Genomic DNA, 22167 nt, shown 5'->3' on the forward strand with positions numbered 1-22167 from the left:
AGAACGCCTTGCTTCTGAGAATACCAGGCTTTTCCCCACCACCATGGCAGTGCGGACTGAAATCGTGGTGTACATGCACACTGTGTTTGTGCCCTTTCCCACTGCAGTCCTCCAGGTCTTGTACACAAAAAACAAGTCACTTGGCCACAGTTTCACCCCAAAAATTGGAGATAATTTATTAAACTTTATCACTGACTGAAAAAAGTCACTATGTCTCTTATAATAAGTTAATGTTCTTAACAGAAAAACCCCAAGCCATAATTACTGCATTTGCTCAGACTTAATACATTTACTTTAACAGTACGGTACTCAATAGGTTCCCCTTCACAGAAGGGAGTTTTCAACCACACCGCAAGCCTCTGAACCTTCCCCACTGTTCACTCAGACAAAATAAACTCCCTGGATGGCAACTTAGCAGTCTAGCACCCCGCTTCTCTTCTCTGCGGGTCACAGCAAACATCCATCCACCTTCATCACCAGCAACAGCAAAAGGGAGCTAGCAGCAGACAACGCACACAGCTTTACAACCGCAGCCCAAGATGTTCTTCAGACACGCTGTAGGGGCAGAGGTCTCAGCCCGACTCCTCTCAAGGAGCTGATAAAGCAACCTGGGCAGCATAAGACTTCTCTAACCCACACAGCGCTGTGTGGACACAGGCAGGGCAAATACGACACCTGACAGAGTGCTGAGATTGCACACGTGGACACAGCTCTCCCAGCGCCTCCTCTGAGGGCGGAATACCGAACCCTGCTCGCTCTGGTGACGCTGCATTCATTGTTCCTCCTTGATCCCACGGACAGTCTTTGTGATTCTGTTCTAAGGGCAGGACAATAGAAATGCAAGTCCTTGAACAGAATGAAACTGCTAAAAAAAAAAAGTGTCCAGGGGGACAGCACAGAAATTTTGAGTGTCCTTCCCCTTTCCGCAGCCACCGCCTTGCACAGCGCTCATAGAGCCCTCCAACAAGCTTGGTTCCCCTGGGGCTCGCCCAGCAATTCTTACCTACAGAACATACAGAACGATTTTCACTCACTGTATGTTTCAGCTTCTAAATTATTCGTGCTCATGTGAAGGGACAAACAATTCTAGAAACTGTCTGCAGCTGAAGCACCCTGGAGTGCACCCTGGACCCACAATCCTGGACCCAGGAGTGCAGCCTCCAGGGAGGCTCCCCAGATACAGCGTGTTAAAGCTGCATGCCTCCTCCCCCTCCTCAACTGAAGACTCCTTGCAGCCAATGCATGTGAGAGCTCTGCAGGATTTCCAAGTAGGAGTCAGTGCCCTGAACTAATCTATTCAGAACATTTTGGGGGAAATCTTCTTAGCTGTCTGCCTTTCATGCCTGCTCCCACACCCCCAGCCCTGCCACCAATATGCACAAAGAAGTCAGCAAGCAAGATTCAGAATTAAAAAACCTGTGCGCTTGACCATGCACACTCCCCACTACCAGAAATGCCTCTCCCTTCTCCACTCGCCAGCTGCAGGGAGGGCCACGTTTCACACCACTGAGCCGTGGGTCCATCGCACACCTCGGGAGGCACTTGCAGCCATCAGCAAGGGGGGTGACAGACCCATGCTCGCAGCAGCTATCATAACACTATGGAAGCACACAGCTCTTTGGTCATTAACAGCAGTCAAAGCCACCAGCATCGCATCTCCAACCTGTAAAAATAAACTCTCAAGCCAGACAGCTGCCCAAACCTTGCAGATGCTGGCCCAGCCCACCCATCCACACGATCAGAGAGAGAAACCAACATGTTGTTTTGTTACTCAGCAACCTCTATCATCCTCCTGCTTCCCCTCTTCATCCTCTTCTGTTTCTGTTTTAATCTGGGCCACTCCGAGCCGGTAGAGAGCATCGCGAATTACCACCTCCCCAGGCTGGCAGCTCTGTACGATCTCCTGGATCTGCCGATTCACAATTTCCCTGCTGGTGAGGAAGTCCATGAGGCGGTTGTACAGGTAATAGTGCGTGGCGTTCTCGAAGGTGATGGGCCTTTGGCGGATGTTGCTAGTTTTGCTGTCATTGATAGCAGCGATGATGGCACTGTAAGGCTCCAGCTCTCGGCACAGGGAGATGCAGTGATGCCGAGCCGTTGGATCTCGGTGGCTGTTCTGCTCCGAACCCGTGTGAACAATTCGGCGTGCCGACGACTTGGTGATGGGGTGCTGAACAGAGTGCTCAGCCACAGTCATGTCTACGCTGTAGTGCTGGTCTAGCAGTTCAGGGCAGGACACATACTGGGAGAGAGAGAGACACGCACCAAGTAGAACATGAAGCAACTTCCCGACAGCTAAGACGACAAAACTACCATTTGGCTGAACTCCAACCAGCACTATGACCCAAAACAGTGGAAGGCTAACTGATTCAGCCTTCCCCTAAACACCACAAAGGTGGTTCTGTACACTCGCTCCCTCATTCGTATGCCCTCAGAGATAATCCCAAGGCACTAGCAACCCTCTTCCTCTCCCATTTCTCAAGTAATAGCAGTAGTTTGAGAGAAGTGAGCTGCTGTGTCAAAATAAGCAACGTGCTCCAAAGTTCATGATTTGAACTGTTACAATGCACTTCCAGCACAGCTCTTCCTATTAAGGAGCATGAACCTAATGCCCCAAGCAACACGTAACCCTTTCCGCTACGCTCAGAAGCTATGCACTGGCAAAGCCATGAGTCAGGAGACACTTATCAGGTCAAATTATCTTGAGGCACAACACAGGTTACATATACTTTTTTTTAATTTTTTTTTTTTTTTTTTTTTTTTTTTAAATCTCACGTGAAACTTTTCCATATTGGACTGGCATGGCAGAGTGCAAAGGCGGACATAACTAACCGTTGGGGATCCATGGGGTCAGAGAAGCAGCCCTGGTTTTTCCCCCACATCTGAGAAGTCAGGCCAGGACAGGAGATGTCTGCACACAGTGCCACTGAAGAGGCTGTATCAACAACATACACTGGAGGCCAGTGACGTGAGGAAACCAACAAGTCCACATGATCTCGGGCATTTTCTCCTCTTACTATGTACTTTGAGCCACACACAACCTGGAAAGAAAAGGATTAACACCAAACAGCAGAATAAAAATGAAAACTTATCGAAAAAAATATAGTCTTATAAAAATTAAGCTTCCTTTCAGGTATTCCAGACAATTCAGTAACCAGACAGTTACTTTCTCTAAAGATATTCTGTTTCCTCCTCACTCCTCATACACATTCACTTCATCTTGTTCAGGAACAGGTGATTTTCAACTCCACCTTAGCAGCAACATGAAAACCAGACTTCAGACCACTAGTCGATCTTGAAATCTCCTGCAGGACTGCTCATACTCCAAGCCCCCGAGGCAGTGTGTTTCATTCCCAAGGCTCAGAGAGGCCCACTCCATTGCTTCCATTTAATGAGGGAGTTCCACACTGGTAATTCAGATAATAGTGAATAGCAAGGTAAGAAAAAACATTGCTGACTCCAGCCTTCCTTACCTGATGTGGACACACTTTGTAGATTTTCCCTCCTGTGTGATGAGCCGAGGCTTGTGTGATGCTTGTCCCATTCTGTACAAACTCATAGAGAGCCAGGAGGGAGTAGCAGAGCTGGTCCTAGAAAAGACAGGTCTCAGAGAAAGTCTGTATGTGGCTAAAATTAATGGATGCCTCCAGAGAGGGAGAAGGCTGCAGGCAAGGTCTCCCAAATCTTAATTTGCACTTCATCCCATAACTTCCTAATCCCACACTCAGTGCCGTGAGGATGATAAGCAATTACATGATGCTGAGCCTGTGACAAGGTAATTACAGGCTTCCTTTCTTCTAGCCCACAAAGGTTCATTTAGCTCACCATGTGTAAGTTATCCTGTAATCTGCAGGCACTCAATTCTAACCCATTCTTGCCCTTAGTGCAGTCAGATGAGAAGTTAGCTAGGATGGCAAGTGTGAATGAGGGAAAGACAGTGAACACCTCCACTCCTGCAGGCTTGTACGTGGGCAAACAAGCCATTACCTTTGTATCTGAAGCCTCCCAGGGGATGCCACACTGTGTCAGAAAGCTCTGCAGCTCTTCCTCACTGTAAGAGCTTATCAGCTCAAGCCTGAAGATTTCTTCCTGAAGGAGCCTCACCAAGGCACTCCCATTACCTGTAAAGGCAGGAAACAAGCCTCAGCACTCATTCTCAGGAAGGGAAGTCACCAAAATAATTTCTTCTGAAGACTACAGAAGCGGAGACCACACAACCAACTGCCAGCAAGAGAAAGCCATGAATAGGCGTATTTCCAAAGCGTGACACAGCCCACACTTCTCTCGAACCCTTCGCTAGTGAGGTCACCACTCTGAGCCCAGCAGAAGTGCAGACTCCATGAGCACTTGCCTATCCTATTGTTTGTAACCTTTAAATGACTGGTTGGACTGACGTGAGGATAAACAAGTGACAGAAGAGCACAGAGAAACGTGACTGCAGCCTTCGGACTGAGCAGCTCCAGGCTTACCCTTCACATCTCCTCCCTGGCTCTTTCTCCGGAGCTCCACTTCCACGAAAGCCCATGTAGCCCTTCTGCAGCTCAACTCTCTAAAACAGCTGCAGCCCTGTCTGCAAAGCCAACTCATACACTTGTTAAGCTTGCACAGCCAGTTTTCCTTCTTATACTTAATACCTAAACTGTCAGGGGAACTATGTGCTAACTAAATTTAGCTCTCATACATCTGAGCTTATTCATCTCATGGTTTCTTGTTACATGCAGTCAATGCCCTGGATATACTGAATGTTGACAACACTGATCAGGACTAACACATCCATCTCCTAGTCTTTTTTCAAGTTCTGTAAAAACTTATTCACCCTTTATTGAGACGGTGATATTGAGATACCGAGCACTGCCTGCAGCTTTCACAGTCCAAGTATCAGTCTAACATGAAACAAATACTGACTGGCATTCAAGTTGTGCATGCATCCCTCTGCAATCAGACCATATCTCATTTGGGGTGCAGTGCTCTCATGTCCCCCCATGTCTCAAATGCATCAGAGCACACCCGTGCATTCAAGCTTCACTGGGCAGGCCAAAGCTCAAGCTGCTAAGTATCCTGAGAACAGCTGAACTCACCCCAGCATTCTTGCCTTCTCGCAGCAGACATAACTTTTAAAGAGTCACGCAATCATCAATTCTCAACTCTAAACATCACCAAAAGACTGAAGTCACTGCCACGTAAAGCACTCCCTTAATAAGCACAACCTCAGCAGTTACCTGGGACTGGCTGTGCATCCAGGTTCTTGTCCTTCTCAGTATTGATCACCATCGCTCCTCTCATCAGTGGAGGGAAGAAAGGAGCAACAATAGAGGCATCAAACTTTGTGATGGGGATGCTAGAAGGAAAAGCCACTTGCTCAATCACCTCTGTCTCCATCGTGGACCAGAAGTCTTCTACATTCACTTCACTTGATGGCAAGAATTCTGGCCAAGTAAACTAGAAAGAGCAAGAAACACACTGGTCAAATACAAATAACCGTAGTTCATTTGACAGTTTTGTGTCGGCCTCACTCAAGGCCTGAGGACTACGCAGGAGAGTGCTCAGCCCAAATATAACAAGACGACTTCGGGCTCCTAGAGTTCCCCACAATCACTTTTCGTTGGGTGAGAGTCAAAACCATTTATTTGACATAAAAGCCAGACATGCTGCATACTACTAGTAGGGCTTTTTTCCCCCATTAGAGAAGACAGCATCTCAAGGAAACTGCTTGAGTTTCCTTGAGCAAAAAGAATGCCTTCATGTCAAAGGAAGAAGGCCAAGTTCAGCAACTTTCATCCAAGGTCCCTACTGTCACAGGCTGCTGGACAAAAGCTGTGGTCCAGGGACAGAGGATCTTGTTTTCCCCAAACCATACATCAACACCTCTAAGAGGAAGTGCAGGCATCAACCACTCCAGCCACATCCTCTTGCCAGGCATCAGCAGAAAACTGCTTACAAAGGTCTCATGTAATTATCGTGCATTATGAAGACCAGAGTCAGCAAAAGTCATTATGATCTGCTTTGAACATGAACAGGATGTGAAGTTTGTGAAAAGCCTACCTCTGTATTTTTCAGTGCCAGGACATTTTCCACATTCCTCTGGGCTATTTCCACCTTGGGGGTTATGCCACAGATTCCACAGATCATATCATTGTAATCCCGGACTGTTAGGCACTCAAAGGCCCAGTAGCCATTGCACAGAAGTTCCTGGAGCTGAACCTGCTCTTCAGGGCTCAGGCTTTTTTCTGAAAAGAGGACATGCCACTATTACAGCTTTCACTTCCTAAAGTCAGTGGAGAGGTAATAGAACTCTCCTACGCAGAATAAAAACAAACCTGTCCTCCAGAGAATTGTTACAAAGAACTGGTCGCAGAGGTACTGTTGGATTTAGGAAGTGATTTAACAGAAACATACCACACTGGAATAGGTGAGTTTTGCCTTTTTATAACCTAACAATCATCAGCAGGTCACAGTTTGGTGTAAGTGTTATGGTAAAAAAACAAGAAAGAAAACCCACCAGTTTGCTCCTGAACAGAGTCGAGAATATTGCCAACAGCCACCCTGGGATCCTCTCCAAGTTTAATGTGGTTTCGGATTGCAAAGAGAAGATCCAAGCTCACTAGCAACTTGTTACCCACATTGAAAAGGCCTGCAGTTAAAACCAGACAGTTATTGTCTGTAGGGTTCCAGATCTTCGTCACAAGAAATGTATTGCTTACTGAAACGCGACATACTCATACGAGTACGGCTCAGAAAATAATGGAAACATGTGGATAGTGCTTCTGGGACTGTTCCCTCTGCACATTAGCAAGATTAGCTCCTTTCACAGACTTGCCTTTAAATTTAAAAAGCTACAAGGAACAGCAGCCAATCCATCTCCTCAGCTCCACGCTGCCTTGCAGGAGGCCCACAGTTACTGCCACTCAAGTCTCACTAGTCAACACTGAGAAGCAGCACTCTGCAGAGATGTCTTTGACTGTGATCTCAGGGGTCGCCTTGCAGAACTCAACATTTACCACTTACACAGAGGAGACCTACACCGGCAAAGCAAGGCACGGCCTTCCTCATCAAAGCATTCGTATGTGTTTTTCCTGACAAATACAGTTTTACTTGCAGAAGAATAGTGCAAGTCAAAATAATTCCAGTTTAATACAATGGGGCAGGGAATAGACTTTTCTGTGCAAAGACAATGCCCTGATACAGTCCCAAGGCTTCTGAAGGGTTTAGACTGTAGTCATGCTGTAAGTTGGCATGCTTACATTTTTCCTACCTGTGTAAATATCAGTGAAGCTATGGAGGGCCAGACACTGCAGGTTCAAGCACACTTTGACCTGAGCTGTAACCACCTGTAATCTATTAGCTGTCAGCAGCCAGCACTCCTGAGGACCAGCAAGGGAACTGTAACAGACAACAAAAGACGACTCAAAGTGTCAAGCCAACAGGTTTTTCAGTCCAGTCCTGCAGTAACTTAAAATGTTCTAGTTGAGATCAGTTCATTAGTATGTCAGTCTAAGCCAGTTCACATCATTTCACACCAGAAAAAAAAAAAATGTTACATTTTAAAACGGATTCCCCTGGCAGAGTCAGGTCACTGCTCACATTCTTTTAACAGCACTACAGCATCTCTCCAGCTCCACACATTGGGCGCGTAGTATTTGAGAGGTGGAGAAAATCTACAGCCCCAGCTGCCCTGGGAGAAGCATCAGCCCTATTGCTGTGGGGCAACAAAGAGTGACTAGTAACACATTCTACCTGACAGCCTGTCCCTACACACACAAAGATTCAGAAAGGCCCGCTCCTCTACAGTACAGCTGCTGAGGAAGAAGTTCAGACGGGAAAATGCCAGTTGTGCCCTAGTGGCAGAAATATAGCTGTCCACCTGAGAAAATAGGAATCAAAGTCAAAGCGAGCTCCCTCCCGCTGGCAGGGATTTAATTAGAGCCTACGCAGGTACACGTGAGAGTCCCACACTCAGAGCATTGCGTTCAGAACATTGCAAAGCAGCTCAGCATTGAAGCAAGGATTTACAACGCACAGGCTGGTAAAGTCACAAGGTGAGGGACAGGGTGCAAGACAGCACTGTTCTGCAAAAATTACTGAGTATAAAAAGTATCTCCGCTGAAAAAATTTCAATTAGTACTAGCCTGACCAAAGCAAACATCCTTAATTGGTATCAAGAATATCTTTTTGGTTGAAGAAAGAAACATAACAGTAAACTACCTGACATTTTGCTGTGGGAAACATTTCAGCTCAGGCTTTTGGCAAGAGGAGGATGTTTGGCAGACTCAGTGAGGAGATATCTTACGGGCTTTTACACAAATCTAGTTAAGGTAATCTACCCTCTACACCGGTAATTTCTGAAAGTCCTTCAGGTTTCAATTTGAATATTTATTCCAAAAAAGAATTCACTCAAGCCCACGCTAAGCCATGCAAAGAACAAAAACATCAAAAGCAAAAAGATCCACACAGGAAATATTCAGATCAGGAAGAGAGAGAAAAGGGAAATCACATAATGCACAGCTAAATCCCACAATTTTGCCTCTGTCAGCCTCAAAACATCAGACTGGGAAACAAAGAAGGGATGACTAATGAAAACATTCCGTTTCAAGGAAAAAAAAAAGATTACATCTAGACTTAGCAGTCACTCTTTGATCAAGCTCTCCTGCTGTATGGAAATGGTAACTATGACAAACTACACTGCACAGGAGAAACAGAAACAGCTTATCACTAACCAGCTAAACCCTTTCCACATACTTCTAGCTTATTCAGTGTCACTTACACCAGCTTCAGTACCAGCGTCTAAAGCTAATATTATTTCAGGCACGCTTGTAACATAGAATATCAGCACAAGGTTGAAAGAGTCACAAGTCTAAAACAGAATCTTACTTCTGTCCCCCTTTGAACAATGGGCTGTTACAGAGGAGGCACTGCGCAGACGGAGACTCATAGTAGTTTGACCAGGAGGTCTGCTCTATGGTGACTGTCTCCTCACTCACGTTGGACAGGATGAGCCGCGAGCTGTTGAGTTCATGGATGAGCGCGAAGACCTCGGCCAGTTCCGATTCATTCTCTGGGATCTGCATTACCTTGCGCAGCAACTGCAGGGTGGATTGACGCTGGATCTCTTTCTGGGATGGGGTTAGGGGCTCGCTGGTGTTCAGCACATCAGCCTGACCTGGACTGACCTCCTAGAAAGCAAGTCAAACACTCACATATTCAACTAGGCAAGCATGGGGATGAAATATTAAGAAGCCCAAAGAAGTCATAAAAAGTGGCAGAAGAACAGTAACCTTTGTACCCAGTAGACTTGACTTCTACTCCACTGCTCAATCATCGACTCCAAACAGTAGCTTCAAGCCTGTTACTTCACCAAAAAAACTTTATTACAGCCCAGCCTTTCAAGAACTCCTATAATACTGCTAGATCATCACAGATTTGCCACTAAACCGGAGTCTTAGTACAGAGAGGGAGGATCAAGAGGGTGAGGATAACCATCAACAGGTATATAAACACTTCAATAATCCTGGCAATAGCCACTGCCTTTCTCCATAGGTTATCAAGCACATTCTCCTGTATAACATGCTCAGACAGCCATGGCAGTCTGCACACCTCTCCAGAAGCTAGAGAAGACAAGTGCTAAATGAGAGCTAGGGGCTGCGATGTACAGAATACACTAATCAATTACAATTCTTCAACTATAGTCCTCGGACACACACACCCCCCAACACACATATGCTATCATGACAAAAATGCACAAGCACAGGAGAATCAAACTCTAGGTGGCTCAGAAGAACAGCGAGAACGCAAACAGGCTAATCTGTTTAATCACTTAAACTCTTCTGCCAACATTTCAACCTGTTTTTCTGTCTAGTCTAGCAATGAGATAAATGATCAGTCCAAAGCCCAGAGACAACAATGAACTGTGTGATAGGAATGTTAAACACATCTAGAGCCAGAAAACAAGAAAAAACTAAATGAGGAAGAGACAAGCCACATGCCTCTCAAAATGCAAGCTGAGCTAAGCGCACTGCTGTTCCTTACACAGCTGCTTATGTGTGAGTTTCACACAGGCCATTTCTGTTTGTTTGTTTGTTTAAAAAATACTACACAGAGTTATGTTCTTCAAAAAAAAAAAGCAGGTGGAAGAGTCATATTACCACATAGACTAAAATGTAGTCTGTCTACATGCTGAGTGGGCATTTCAGCTAAGAACAGGACAGCTCCTTTGTTTTGGTTTTTTTTTTTTAAAAAAACAAAATAATTCTATATGAGAAAAGCTAACTTTTGAAACTTCAAATGCAAAAAACCCCAAACAAAACCCAGAATTCATTATTTACTTCCATGTAGAACAGCAGACAACTGAAAAACATCTTTCTACAACAGAAAAAAAATACTACATCCAGAAATAAATTTAGCCTGGAAGTAAAGTTGCACTACAAACCCCTAAAAATAGGAAGCTCTAATACAAGATGTACTAACTTAATTGACATTAGCCACAAACTGGTCACAAAGCAGAGCATACTTGGGAGTTTCTTGATGAAGTCTGAAGTTCAACAAAGCTGACACAACAAATGTGACTTTAGGGGTGATTTCCCCAGCATGTACTGACACGCCATAAGCATTTTTAAGCTACAGAGACATCCAGTGGTAGAACTGAGTGCACTTAGTCTCATTCTCAGCCTGAAGCACCACTGTTGCAGGAGCTGGACAGTACAAACATCATAAGTATTTTCAATAGGACATTATTCTGTTAGAAAAGCTTACCATAATGAAAAAAAAAAAAAATAACATGTTCCCATGGGCACTTGCAAACTAAGGTACTTCCCTGCCCACCCCACAATAGCCATTTGATAAGACAAACTATTCTGAACCTTACCAGGGATTTTGCTGTTTTCTCAGCTCTGTCTTTGGCAAGATTGTATCCGCAGCTTGGACAGATTCGTGGCTTGTGCCTGTTTGTATACACATAACTACAAGATGGGTTCTTGCATTTCCCTCTGCCACGTGATGTTGCCAATCCCAAATCCTGAATGACACAAAAAAGATGTTTGATAATCTTGACTTTTAGATGCCTCAGACTTTTAACGGTTGGACTCGATGATCTTAAAGGTCCTTTCCAACCTAAACGATTCTATGATTCTATGCCAACAAGATTCTAGAAAAGTCTGCTTGAATATCATATGCTTTTTCCCCACTTTAAACGAGGTGTTATAAAGGTCAAGTAGCAGGCCCTGTCACTTTGCACAGAACACTTTAACTGGCACTCAAACATTCTGGGGCCAGTTCTAGAGACCACAAACACTCGCACATTAAATTCATCCAGAAACCACTGATCCTCCTTGCTGAACTCGAGGAGGGGATGGGGATTATGCTAGAAACATGAAGAAAAATCCAGTTCTTAACAAGGTCCCAAACATGACTGCAACAGAGTACAGTCACCCTGGATTAGGTCAACAGATGACATACAAAGTACAGATTGTCTCACATTAAACATGAGATACATTTCTGCAAGTCAGTAAAACGAAAGTCACAGAACCATCTCATCCCAGAGATGACACTCCCCACGGCATAAGTCAGACCATCTGAAAAACTCTCACCAAAGTTACAGTGCAGCTGTACTTGTAGGAAGGGAATACGTCTGGTTTGACCTCCACTACTTTAACCTGAGATGCCCTGCTGGTCAAAGCACTGTGGAGCTAGAGATTGAAAGCAGAAAAAACAACATCCATGAGACACCTACTACTGAATACACACATCCTGTAAGCAATACCTATTAGCATTTCCCCCCCCCAATAAATTAATTAATGTTCATTTAATATCAGAAGACTACAACACGCTGTCTTGCATACTAAGGCATTACAATTCAAACAGAAGTACTGCAGCATCTTGGCATACTCAGTCATATTTCACAGGTGAAGGACTCAGTACTCAGTATCGCATGTCAGATTATCAAAGCACTAGCAGATCCTCAAAACATCTTCTGGAAGTAGCTGGGAGGTTCTCAAAGCAGCCAACAGAAGGATTGTCCAACAGCATCTCTCAGTTCAGTTCCTACACTCAGCCATCTAGCATTCATGCACCTTCCGAGCCGTATCATAAAAACTGTCAGTCACAGATCTCATCATCATAAGGCTGCTACATTTTTATGTTCTATTTCTCACCACTCAGGTCATATCCCTCATCTGGGGAAAAAACAACCCAGGAAAATAACACACATTTGAAGAACAAACCATAGGTACCTTTCTCTCCTCGGCACTTGGCGGCTGCAGAATCGACTGGCCCAATTGTTTCAGCGTACTGGGCTTCAAGCCTGATGTTCTCACAGGGGAATGCTTGTCTTGGGAGAGGGAAAGGGATGCAGCAGGTTAGATATGAGAAAACAGGTCCTGTTTCATTCTGAGATCTTTGGTAAATGCCACCATAGTCACGTGAGATTTTTCCTCTGAACGTGAAATGACCCAAGCAATTGTTTCATGGCCCATTTACCAGCACTCTCAGTTAGAGAGAAAGAGTGTTTTTTTTCTAGCATAGGTCACTATCTCCCTTCAGACATATCTTACTATTTGACAAAGACCACTTCAACATGGTGAGGAAAGACAATCGCTCCCAAAGCATACCAGAGAATACTGCTTTTACCGGTATTCGCAAAGGCCTGTCTGTTGCTAGGCTGCTCAGTGCTGGCTTCTCTCCCCACACTGGCTGGTGCGGGCAGAATGGCTCGCATGGGCCTTGCTGCGGCCAGCAAGGAGGTCTTGGGTCTTGGTTTACTCTTTACTTCTTGTCCTTTGTGTGAAGCAGCTGGAGCATCAATCCTGAAAGACAAGATCTACAATTGGAAAAAAATTCCATCGATTCCCCCTCAGCCTCGATTTTCTTCTCTTCCCTGAACTGTGCTTTATTAGCACAATAATCACAGCTGTTGCAGTAGAAAGGAGAAATAGTGCTACGGATATATCTGCCCTGTGATTACAATTTAATCGTCACTTTAAAAAAAAAAAATTAGCTCTGATGGACAAAATCTCAAAGGAACAATCCTGAACTGGCACAGAACAGACAGCAAACAGAACAGGTCTTACAGGAAGCACTGCCAACAGCCTTCAATTTCTTGGATTAGTCCCATCAGCATACAACAGACATCATACACTCCCATAACATATGGAAAACCGACTCACCCCATTGGCTTTTTTGCAGAGGCATTTGGACTTGGCACCTCAGAAGACGGTGGCATCCCCAGCCCTACGCTGTCTTTTTCTGCCTGCTCTGAAGAAGAGTCTCCTTGCCGTTGGCTCTCTTGACCCAGCATCACTCCAACAGCACTCCCTCTGTCTTCAGCAAGCACGTTGTTTGCAAGAATGTGAGCCTCAGAGATGATCACTTCCTCCCACTCCGTCTCCTGCATTTGCCCTCCAACAGGTACAGCATTCAGCAGCTGGCTAACAGCTTCAGAGCTTTCCAAGGCAGACTTGGAGGTACTCTCGCTAACAGCTGCCGGTTCTGTGAATACCGACTGTTGACCTCTTTTAGCTGCCGGAGTTTTAAGAGAGGTGCCTGAATTTGGCTCAGATTTGCTTTTTGGTTGCTTTTCCTGGAAACAAAGAGGTAGCCACATTACAGAGCTTTAGGCTTTCACAGATAAGTAAGTTCCCTTCACATATGCCAGGTTTGCCATGGCCTACTTAATGCTGGATCAAAACAGCAAAATCCTAAGTGTTTAAGCAGTGCGTTGTACGAGAGCAGAAAGATATCATCTCCTACGACAGCAAAGTCCTTGTTAACATTTTATCTAGCCTCCTGGCCCTTCATGTATTATTTTTAGACACTGTTTACTTTGAAGAATCAGTCTTTCTTAAACTCCCTTAAATATCACCATTAGCATCAACATCACAAACTCACCCACCACCCTCTGTAACAAGGGCCCACCTCCTACGCTCCCCTTTCATAGCTTCTGCTCTCTGATGCTGTCTGTTCTTCCACACTATTGAGGAACCACAGGGAGCTAGGTAGAAAACTTGTATCTTTTGGATACATCCATTCAGAAAAGCATGCATTTGAGCGAGTCAGGAAACAGAAGTACTTAGGAAAGTTTTTTGACTTTAAGAAAAATGTTACCTTCAAGACTAAGGCTACATAAGCCATGTATTGGGGTCAACGAAGGTACAATGGAACACTGAATCGGTAATATGCAAAAAGATATCAGAAATGGAATCAAGAGTTTCTGGCATGATAAACACATTAATTCTAAGCTCTCTACAGAGTTCATACTCAGAAGGATAATCTAGGTTTTTAAAAACAAGACATCTTATAACCTAGTCCCTTTCCTTTCTAAGGAACAGGAAGGTATGTATACATTTAGTTTCAGTTCTACTGCTGTTATTACTGGTTAAAAAAACCTGCTGGTGCGTGTTTTTCCCAAGGCATGACACCATAAAAACAAGTGGAACCGTTTATGCAAATGTGTTCCCAGAAGAGAATAAAACTGAAAGACAGAAAGAAAACTCCCTCTAAAACCTTTCAGTTCTAACCAATGTAGGATTTAACAGGAGCAGGCATGCCATATTCAGGCAGAAACATGTTTTTTTCAGTTAGCCATCTATCTACTTCAGCAGGTTTACAGAACAAAAGCTAAGATGCCATCATCACTATTTGTATCCTACCACGCAGGAAGCCCAGCCATCAGCTCAGACACTACAGAATTTGTAAGCTGCCTAAAAAAGTTCTTGCCCCTAAACATTTAATGGATCTAGACACAAAACAAAGGAGGTTCAGAACAAATCCACATAAAGCCACTGAATGTCAAAGCAAATTTTCACACTGAGAACATCCTTTAACTTGTGCCTGAGGAGCCTTGTTTCAGACAGAAATGTAATGAATGCACATCTGTTCAGAACTGACTAATTACCAGGACATTGCCAAGGTTTAAGGAGCAAGCGTTTTTTGCTGTATACAGCTAGTAGAGATGCCAATAACTTACGCAGAGTAGGTATCATACGGAGAAAGACTTTTCCACTCAAACAAACTTCACAACTCCACCAACACCTGGCAATTTCCTTTCAGCCAAAGGTCAGAACATCATGAATAAGACACGCAGCCATGAGTCAACAATACCCAGCAGCACTTCAGCTTCCACTAGATCAACTTTATTAGCTAGCTCCCAAAGGATCATATACCTACTATAGTTGAGAATTGTTCCTCCTTTCTGTTGAAAAAACAATGCTGAAAGACCACAGAAAACCTCAATTTGTAGAAGAACTTCAAACGCAGATAAATTGCCACAAAACAAGTGGTTCAACGAAATTCCTGAGCTTAGCTAGGGCTGTAGCAGGAAGAACAGGCAATGCCTTCCAGTCACAGGAACTATAATGCAGGCAGAGGACCAGAAGAATGTGTATCCTCTCAATGAGAGTTACCAAATGCAGCCCCATCTATTCCAACTGACACCATTACAAGTGGCATCTTTACCCAAGGCGTGGTGATTTCGGGTCGGTCTGTCTCACCTTGGCCAAGTGTCCTCTGCAATGATGACCTGCTCCAGCACAAGCATTGGAACACAAGTGCAGGGATCAATTCTGGCATATCTGACCTCCTGTGCTAGATCTACAGGTCTAGAAATATCACAGGCATTCACTAAAACAGCACTTTCTGTCTGAAAATCAGGGAAGGAAAGGCAAATTTACCTTTGGGATCCATTTCCCTCCTAGGAAGTTCCCACATGTCGGGCATTTTGGTGGCTTATGCCTGGTGACGTAAGTGAAGGAACAGCCAGGATTGGTGCAATTTCCATGTCCCCTGCGAGTATAGGTGGTTGTCTGAAACAAGAGTTGTCAAGAATTTCTCTACAGAGCTGAAAAACACAAAGCTGTTGTCCTGGTTTCAGCTGGGATAGAGTTTATTTTCTTCTTAGTAGCTGGTACAGTGCTGTGTTTTGGATTTAGTGTGAGAATAATGTTGATAACACTCTGATGTTTTAGTTGTTGCCAAGTAGCACTTATCCTAAGTTAAGGACTTTTCAGTTTCCCATGCTCTGCCAGCAAGCAGGTGCACAAGAAGCTGGGACGGAGCACAGCCAAGACAGCTGACCCGAACTAGCCAAAGGGATATTCCATACAATAGAACATCATGCTCCATATATAACAGAGGAGAGTTGGCCAGGAGGGGCCGATCGCTGCTCAGGCATCGGTCAGCAGGTGGTAAGCAACTGCATTGTGCATCACTTGTCTTTTCTTGGGTTTCATTTCTTTTTTTGTTGTTGTTATATTCCTTTTCATTACAATTACTATTACATTTTATTATTCTTTTTAGTATTTTATTATATTTTATTTTACTGTAGTTATTAAACCATTCTTATCTCAACCCACAAGTTTTACTTTTTTTTCCGATTCTCCTCCCCATCCCACTGGGGGTGGGGGGAGTGAGCGAGCGGCTGCGTGGTGCTGAGTTGCCGGCTGGGGTTCAACCATGACAGCTGTGCTCATCGCTCCCTTTTTCCTCGTAAACACTTTACAAACGTTATTCAGCAAATCACCAGCCCTCCACTATTATTCCTTTTACTGATCAACCACCACACAGCTGGATCAGAGTGAGTCAGCACCATAACTACTCTGAGTCTAAATGCTCAGTCTATACAAGAGCCTTCAGTATTATCAGAATTTAGATCAAATTGCAGAGCAGAGATGAACAATGCATATAACCTACTGGAGAAGTTAACCGTGCATTTACAGTGATGTAACAGTTCTCTTATGGATATGAAAAAGTCATAATAAGATGGTATAAAAATGATTCAAACAGTAGTCCACAGTGAGGCAAGATGTGATTAATAGACTCATGTCAATGGGGTGACAAGACTTGAAGACAAGCACTCATGACGTAGAGGCAGTTTTCATCAGTAATTTGTTGTTGTATGCAGTGGTCAAGTACTCCCTGGTGCTTTACTGTAACTTGCCATAAACTACTGTAACACCAGCAGCACCACCAGGCACTATTTATAAAGACAACTAAAGCAGAACCTGTCACCTTTGCCAGGACAACTGCATCTACACATTGAGTTTTTGTCAGCGCAGCACTTCCCAGTATTCTGTACTCAACACTCCCGAGGGAGCTGTTGTGCCGTAAGTCCCTAACTAGGTACATTTTTTTCTAGAAATGCAAGTGCTGCTGTCGAAGAAATGGGACAATTTAAGCTAGGTACTTCTCAGGAACAAAAACCTGTGGTATTTCCATTCTCCCTAAGACACCTAGAGGAATATCACGCTATGCACCACTATAAATATGTGCAGTGTTCCACCAGCTGGAAGCATAGAGGACCTGGAAAACAGGATTTGATGCTAGCTTATACAACACAAGGAGCTGCAGTGCTGACTGTACAATGAAGTCCTACAATGACTACAGAAATACAGGTGGTTGGAGTGGTTAGTTAGAGAAATAATACTATTCTTCCTCATGCAACGGGCCACGCAACCTTTTACATGGCTTCTCAAAACCTTAGGTCACTGCTCCTCTCCTGCCATGTGGCCAAAGCGACAGCCATCCATGAGACTGGGGAGCTCATGTTTTACCATCACAAAAGCACATTCTTGCCCTCAAAGGGATGGACACTGGCATTTTATGAAGACAAATATGCACCCAGGTAGAGGATGTGGATGGCTACACAGACTCTGCAAAGGGCAACACAGAAACTGATGTGGGCCAGATGTGTTGTGATAGCATTATCTACTCCATTTGTTTCCAAGAACTCCTTGAGGAAGAAGGCAGGAGAAATAGGCCCCTATAACACACTCTAGGAAGTCAGAGACCCCCATCAGCATACATAAGGCATAAAACCAGGGACAAGAAATATATCAACTGACATGATGACTCCAAATTGGATTATCTTTAAGAACTGAACCATGATCAAACCCGTCCTACTCTAACATCTTTAAGACAAACCTATGGTAATATATCCATACCTTAAAATACCATACAAGACTCTGAATTTCTTACCAATTTAATCGACGCTGGGTTCTCCACAACAGAATGAGCTGGCAAAGGTAACATAATAAACTGTGTAGCAGGTGTGGAGGAGCTACTCTCTTCAGTATCCTAAAATGAAGTCAAAGGGAAAATACATGCAGAAAACAAGAGACATGGTGACCTGTGTCCCACCCTCTCATGAACACTACCATTGAACATATGTCTTAAGGACTGATGAGACCAGAAAGCAGGAAAGAGGAGCAATCATTTCAAAAGCAATGGCCTTACCAGGTCTACTCTGGAAATTACCAAACTCTTCACAGCTTGTAATTTAAAACAGCAGATCCAGTTCTTCACAGAATAACGTTTTTTGTAACCGATCCCTAACACCTCAACTTAAAAGGACTCCCTTCTACCTCTCTGCAACCAAGAAAACAGCTATCAGGAGCACAGAGGTAACATTTTTTTCTCCCCAAAATCTTGTAGTCCAACTGCGGAACCCACCCTAAGTACTGTTATAACAGACAAAAAACCTCAAGGAGTCACCTTAAGACACAAGTGATATCAGCATATGGCAGAGTCAATCTGCAAGCAGAGATGCTGTAATCACTGAGTTACAACAGCTGCTGTTTCCCTCACCACTGAGCATAAGCACGCTGGGCAATACAGGATCTCCTGCAGCCACCAAGGATCTGAAGTAAAATGCATTAAACAGCACTTGGACATTTCAGGTGAGACTCTGGCAGGAGTCTGAGTGTCACTAGAAAAACTTACCCTCCCAGTCACCACGGTCACCACAGACACGCCATCTGAAACCTGAGGACGGGCCACAGCGATGCGCCCGTTGGAGATGTCTGTGGAGCTGCTAACTAGAGTCTCTTCAATAACTACCCGAGCTGTCTGATACGGTTGCCCTTCTATTTCCAAAGAAGCCTCATCCAAGAGGATATCTCCAGCCACTTTCTCTGTCACGGGCGCAACATAGTGAGAGAGAACCTCTGACGCAACCACTTCTTCCACAGCATCTGGCTGACCAAAGGAAGCAGTCTCTTCTGCTAGTCCTTCAATGGCAATGCACTGCTCAGAAATGCCAATATGGCTCGAGTCCACAGAAAGGATGTTTTGCACAGCATCACGGGAGACATTTGTGACATTACTAGAAGCCGTTAACCCTTCGGACGCTGCCTGACCCTGTGTCACACACAGTTCCAGCGATTGCCTGCTCCTGTCTTCTTGAAGAGTGGTTTTGGGAATAATTATATAATCCGAGCGAGGAAGAATCTTACGGAAACCTGGAATGTCTGGAACTACTGCAGTTCGAGTGGACACCTTGGAGTTCTGTTGGCAAAAACAGAGCATGGAATAAATGAAAACAAGAAAAGGAAGAGATTCAGTTCTCAAACCTGCTATCTTAGTGCCTAAAGTTCAAATGGTTCCTGAAGTAGTTTGCTGGGAATTTCTCCACATGACATAGCCTGCAGAATCCCTCTCATCCCTAGATTTATCATCCATTTTACCATCAATCACCCTGATGACATGACACAACAATAACTACCATCCCCGTCAGCAGGTACTAGACATATGCATCTTGAATTTCAAAACATTATCCCTCGACTGAACAGAAGGCAAAAGCAAGAGGAATACAAATACTAAGCAGAAATACAAACTGGAATCTGCAGTTAAATGATCCCCCCACACACAGTGCTGTGTAAGCAGTTAAGTGCCTCTCTCTTCACGTGGCAAAGAACTGCCAGAAAGATGACTTACCGGGTCCAATCCCTCTTTCTCTAGCTTGGCTTTCTCCAAGTAATAGCTTTTTTCAGCCACACTGAGCAACCTCCAGCTCTCACTGATCTTTTTGTTGATTTCAGATTGAGGGAGGTGGGGGAGCTCTTGCTGTACTTTCAAGTAAATATCATAATAGTAGAGGAGGTAAGCAGATCTGAAACACAACCAGAGACTGAAACGTTAATGTCATTCTACATAAATTCCTTTGGAAAAAGAAATCCACAAGGTTTATGTCTGTCTCAAGGTCAAATAACAAGCATGTTACATTCAACCCTACTTGTAAGTGCATTTTTTAACCAAATGAAAACTAAGATTCTGGGGAGAACCTCTGAAGTAAGAATAATTTGCCTTAGGCTTTTTCTCTGAGGGTACACAAACTTTAGATGGAGCAAGGGTAGCACCTGTAAAGACAAGGATGTCAGAGCAGGCCCAAAGTGTCAAGCTAATGTTTTATATATGATGTTTTACACTATGAAGCATTCCAAGTGTACTGCAAAGTTCACTCTTATCAGAAACAAGGAAAACTGCTCCCATACCCTACACAGGAGCTAAATGAAGACAGAAAGAACTTACCTAGGCTTTTTGGCTTTTTCTCCATGATCGCCAGTACTCTTATATTTCTTCTTCTTCTTAGACGGCACTGGTGATGCGTAAGTGTAAGTGCCCTCTATTTCCTCCATTACCACAGTTACTTCAGTGCCATCATATGGAGCCTCCATTGCTAAAAATACATATTTTATGTTACGCACTTGCCAAGTTATACAACATTTCTCCCAACAAAGACCGCTCTTAATCACCTTTGTAAACTGACATCATCACTGGCATGTAAGTTTGACTTTAACCAAGATAACTGCGTGTTAGCTATTTATCTATTTTTAGAAGAAAACACCTTTATTACTATGACCTCAATACCATCAGTTCAGTGCAGACACACTGCATCTGCACTTAAAAGCTGCAATTCCCCAGGAACCTCTCAGATAAGTTTAGTAATCTAGAGCAAGCCTTACGCCCAGCAAGCAGGTGTCCAGCTACCAGATATCACGGCCACGCTCACAAAAGCAAGGCCAGAGGCTGAATAAGCATGGAAGCCTCATAATCCTCTTACCCACTAGAAGATCTCTGGGGCTCCTCGCTTAACACCGGTGACAGCTCCAGCCTCCGGGGCGCTGGGAGGCAGAGAGGACACAAGAAGCCTCCGGAGATAAAGGGCAACACTGCCTGGGTTCAGGTGCAGCCCACGCAGGACCCGCACCTCGGCCCCACGCAGTCACTAACCCTGGGCAAGCCAAAGCCCGTTAAACCGAGGTCCCGCCTCCTCCACAGGCGACGCGGAGCGGCGGGGCCCCCTTCGGCCCTGTTAAACCTTCCCCCCCGGCCCCCTCCCAGCTGCCCCCCCCCCCGAGGAAAGGCCCTGGCGCCTCGGCCACTCACTGGGCAGCACCGGGGACGAGCGGTCGGACAGGCAGCGAGCTGTGGTCACGTCCCAGCCGGGGCGCAGCGGCGCGGAGGAGGCAGCGCCGGCGCTACGGGCCAGCCGCATAGAGGAGAGCGGGCGGACGGGCGGGGCGAGGCGGGCCGCCCCGGCATGCTGGGCCGGCTGCCAGGCCGGGCCCGGGCCGCGGGTCGGGGCGGGACAGCACCGGAGCCTTCGCCTCGGCGGCCACTCGCCGCCGCCGGAAGTGTTCGCGGCAACAGCATCCGGGTCGCGGCGTGACGGCTGGAGGGGGCGGGGCCACGCCGGTGGGAAGGGCGGGGCCGGGCGCTGGGAAGGGGCTGGCCGGGACGGTGGCCGGGAGGGGTCAGTTTTCGTGCATGTGCGCGGCGTCCCCTCGCGTTGTGGCGGGAAGGAGCGCGCGGGGCTGGGGGGAGAGGAGGTGCGCGCGGCCCCTGTTCCCGCCAATTCTCCTCAGGGCGGCGTCTCCTCAGGGCGGTGCGGGGAGGCGGGAGCTGGTCGCGCCGGGAGCGCAGCACCATTAGAGCGCAATTAGCAAAGGGCTCAGGCCGCTGGACGCGGGGAGTGCTCTCCGCCTAAGTAGCACCATGTTCTTAGGGCCTTCAGTGGTGCTAGGCAGGCTTTCGGTCTGACTTCCCACAGCTTTTCTCCCTCCTGGTCTCCTCGGAGCAGCAGGTACAGGCTTGGCCCTTCCCCTCGTGAAGCCGGGAGGCGCCAGGGCGAAGCTCTGCTCCTTGGCTCGGATAATGTCAGCCCGCCAATGCAGTCGGTCCCGCTTCCCGTGCGCGGTGATGAGGCAGATGAAGTGGCAACCTGAAATTCAGATCCAGCTGAAAATCCAAGAAAGCTCAGTGCCACTCGACTAAGGTGGTGGTTGTTCCGCAGCCAGCTGGTTGTAAGGCCAGCGCTGTTCCGCCACCTCGCCATGAGAGCCGCCAGAGATCTTCCTGTCAGGAAACGTGGTATCGCCCCGGGTGCAATAGCCACTCCAAGTATTC

The 22167-nt window shown here is 45.7% G+C and overlaps 1 protein-coding gene across 1 annotated transcript; it reads right to left on the reverse strand.

Annotated features, from left to right (window-relative positions):
• Positions 1–145: 145 nt before the first annotated feature.
• On the reverse strand, positions 146–21286 carry HMGXB3 (HMG-box containing 3). Its single transcript, XM_050905240.1, has 20 exons — positions 21148–21286; positions 20290–20437; positions 19696–19870; positions 18703–19266; positions 17959–18057; positions 15657–15788; positions 13155–13567; positions 12619–12794; positions 12222–12319; positions 11580–11678; positions 10859–11008; positions 8869–9170; positions 7253–7380; positions 6500–6631; positions 6043–6227; positions 5220–5439; positions 3988–4121; positions 3474–3590; positions 2829–3041; positions 146–2242 (listed from the first exon to the last, which is right to left on the reverse strand). The coding sequence occupies exons 1-20, from the start codon at positions 21254–21256 to the stop codon at positions 1772–1774; spliced, it is 4065 nt and encodes a 1354-aa protein (XP_050761197.1). The 5' UTR covers positions 21257–21286; the 3' UTR covers positions 146–1771.
• Between the last annotated feature and the right edge of the window lie 881 nt (positions 21287–22167).

The sequence above is a fragment of the Gymnogyps californianus genome, chromosome 14, assembly GCF_018139145.2.
Source record: "Gymnogyps californianus isolate 813 chromosome 14, ASM1813914v2, whole genome shotgun sequence".
Lineage (NCBI taxonomy): Eukaryota > Metazoa > Chordata > Aves > Accipitriformes > Cathartidae > Gymnogyps > Gymnogyps californianus.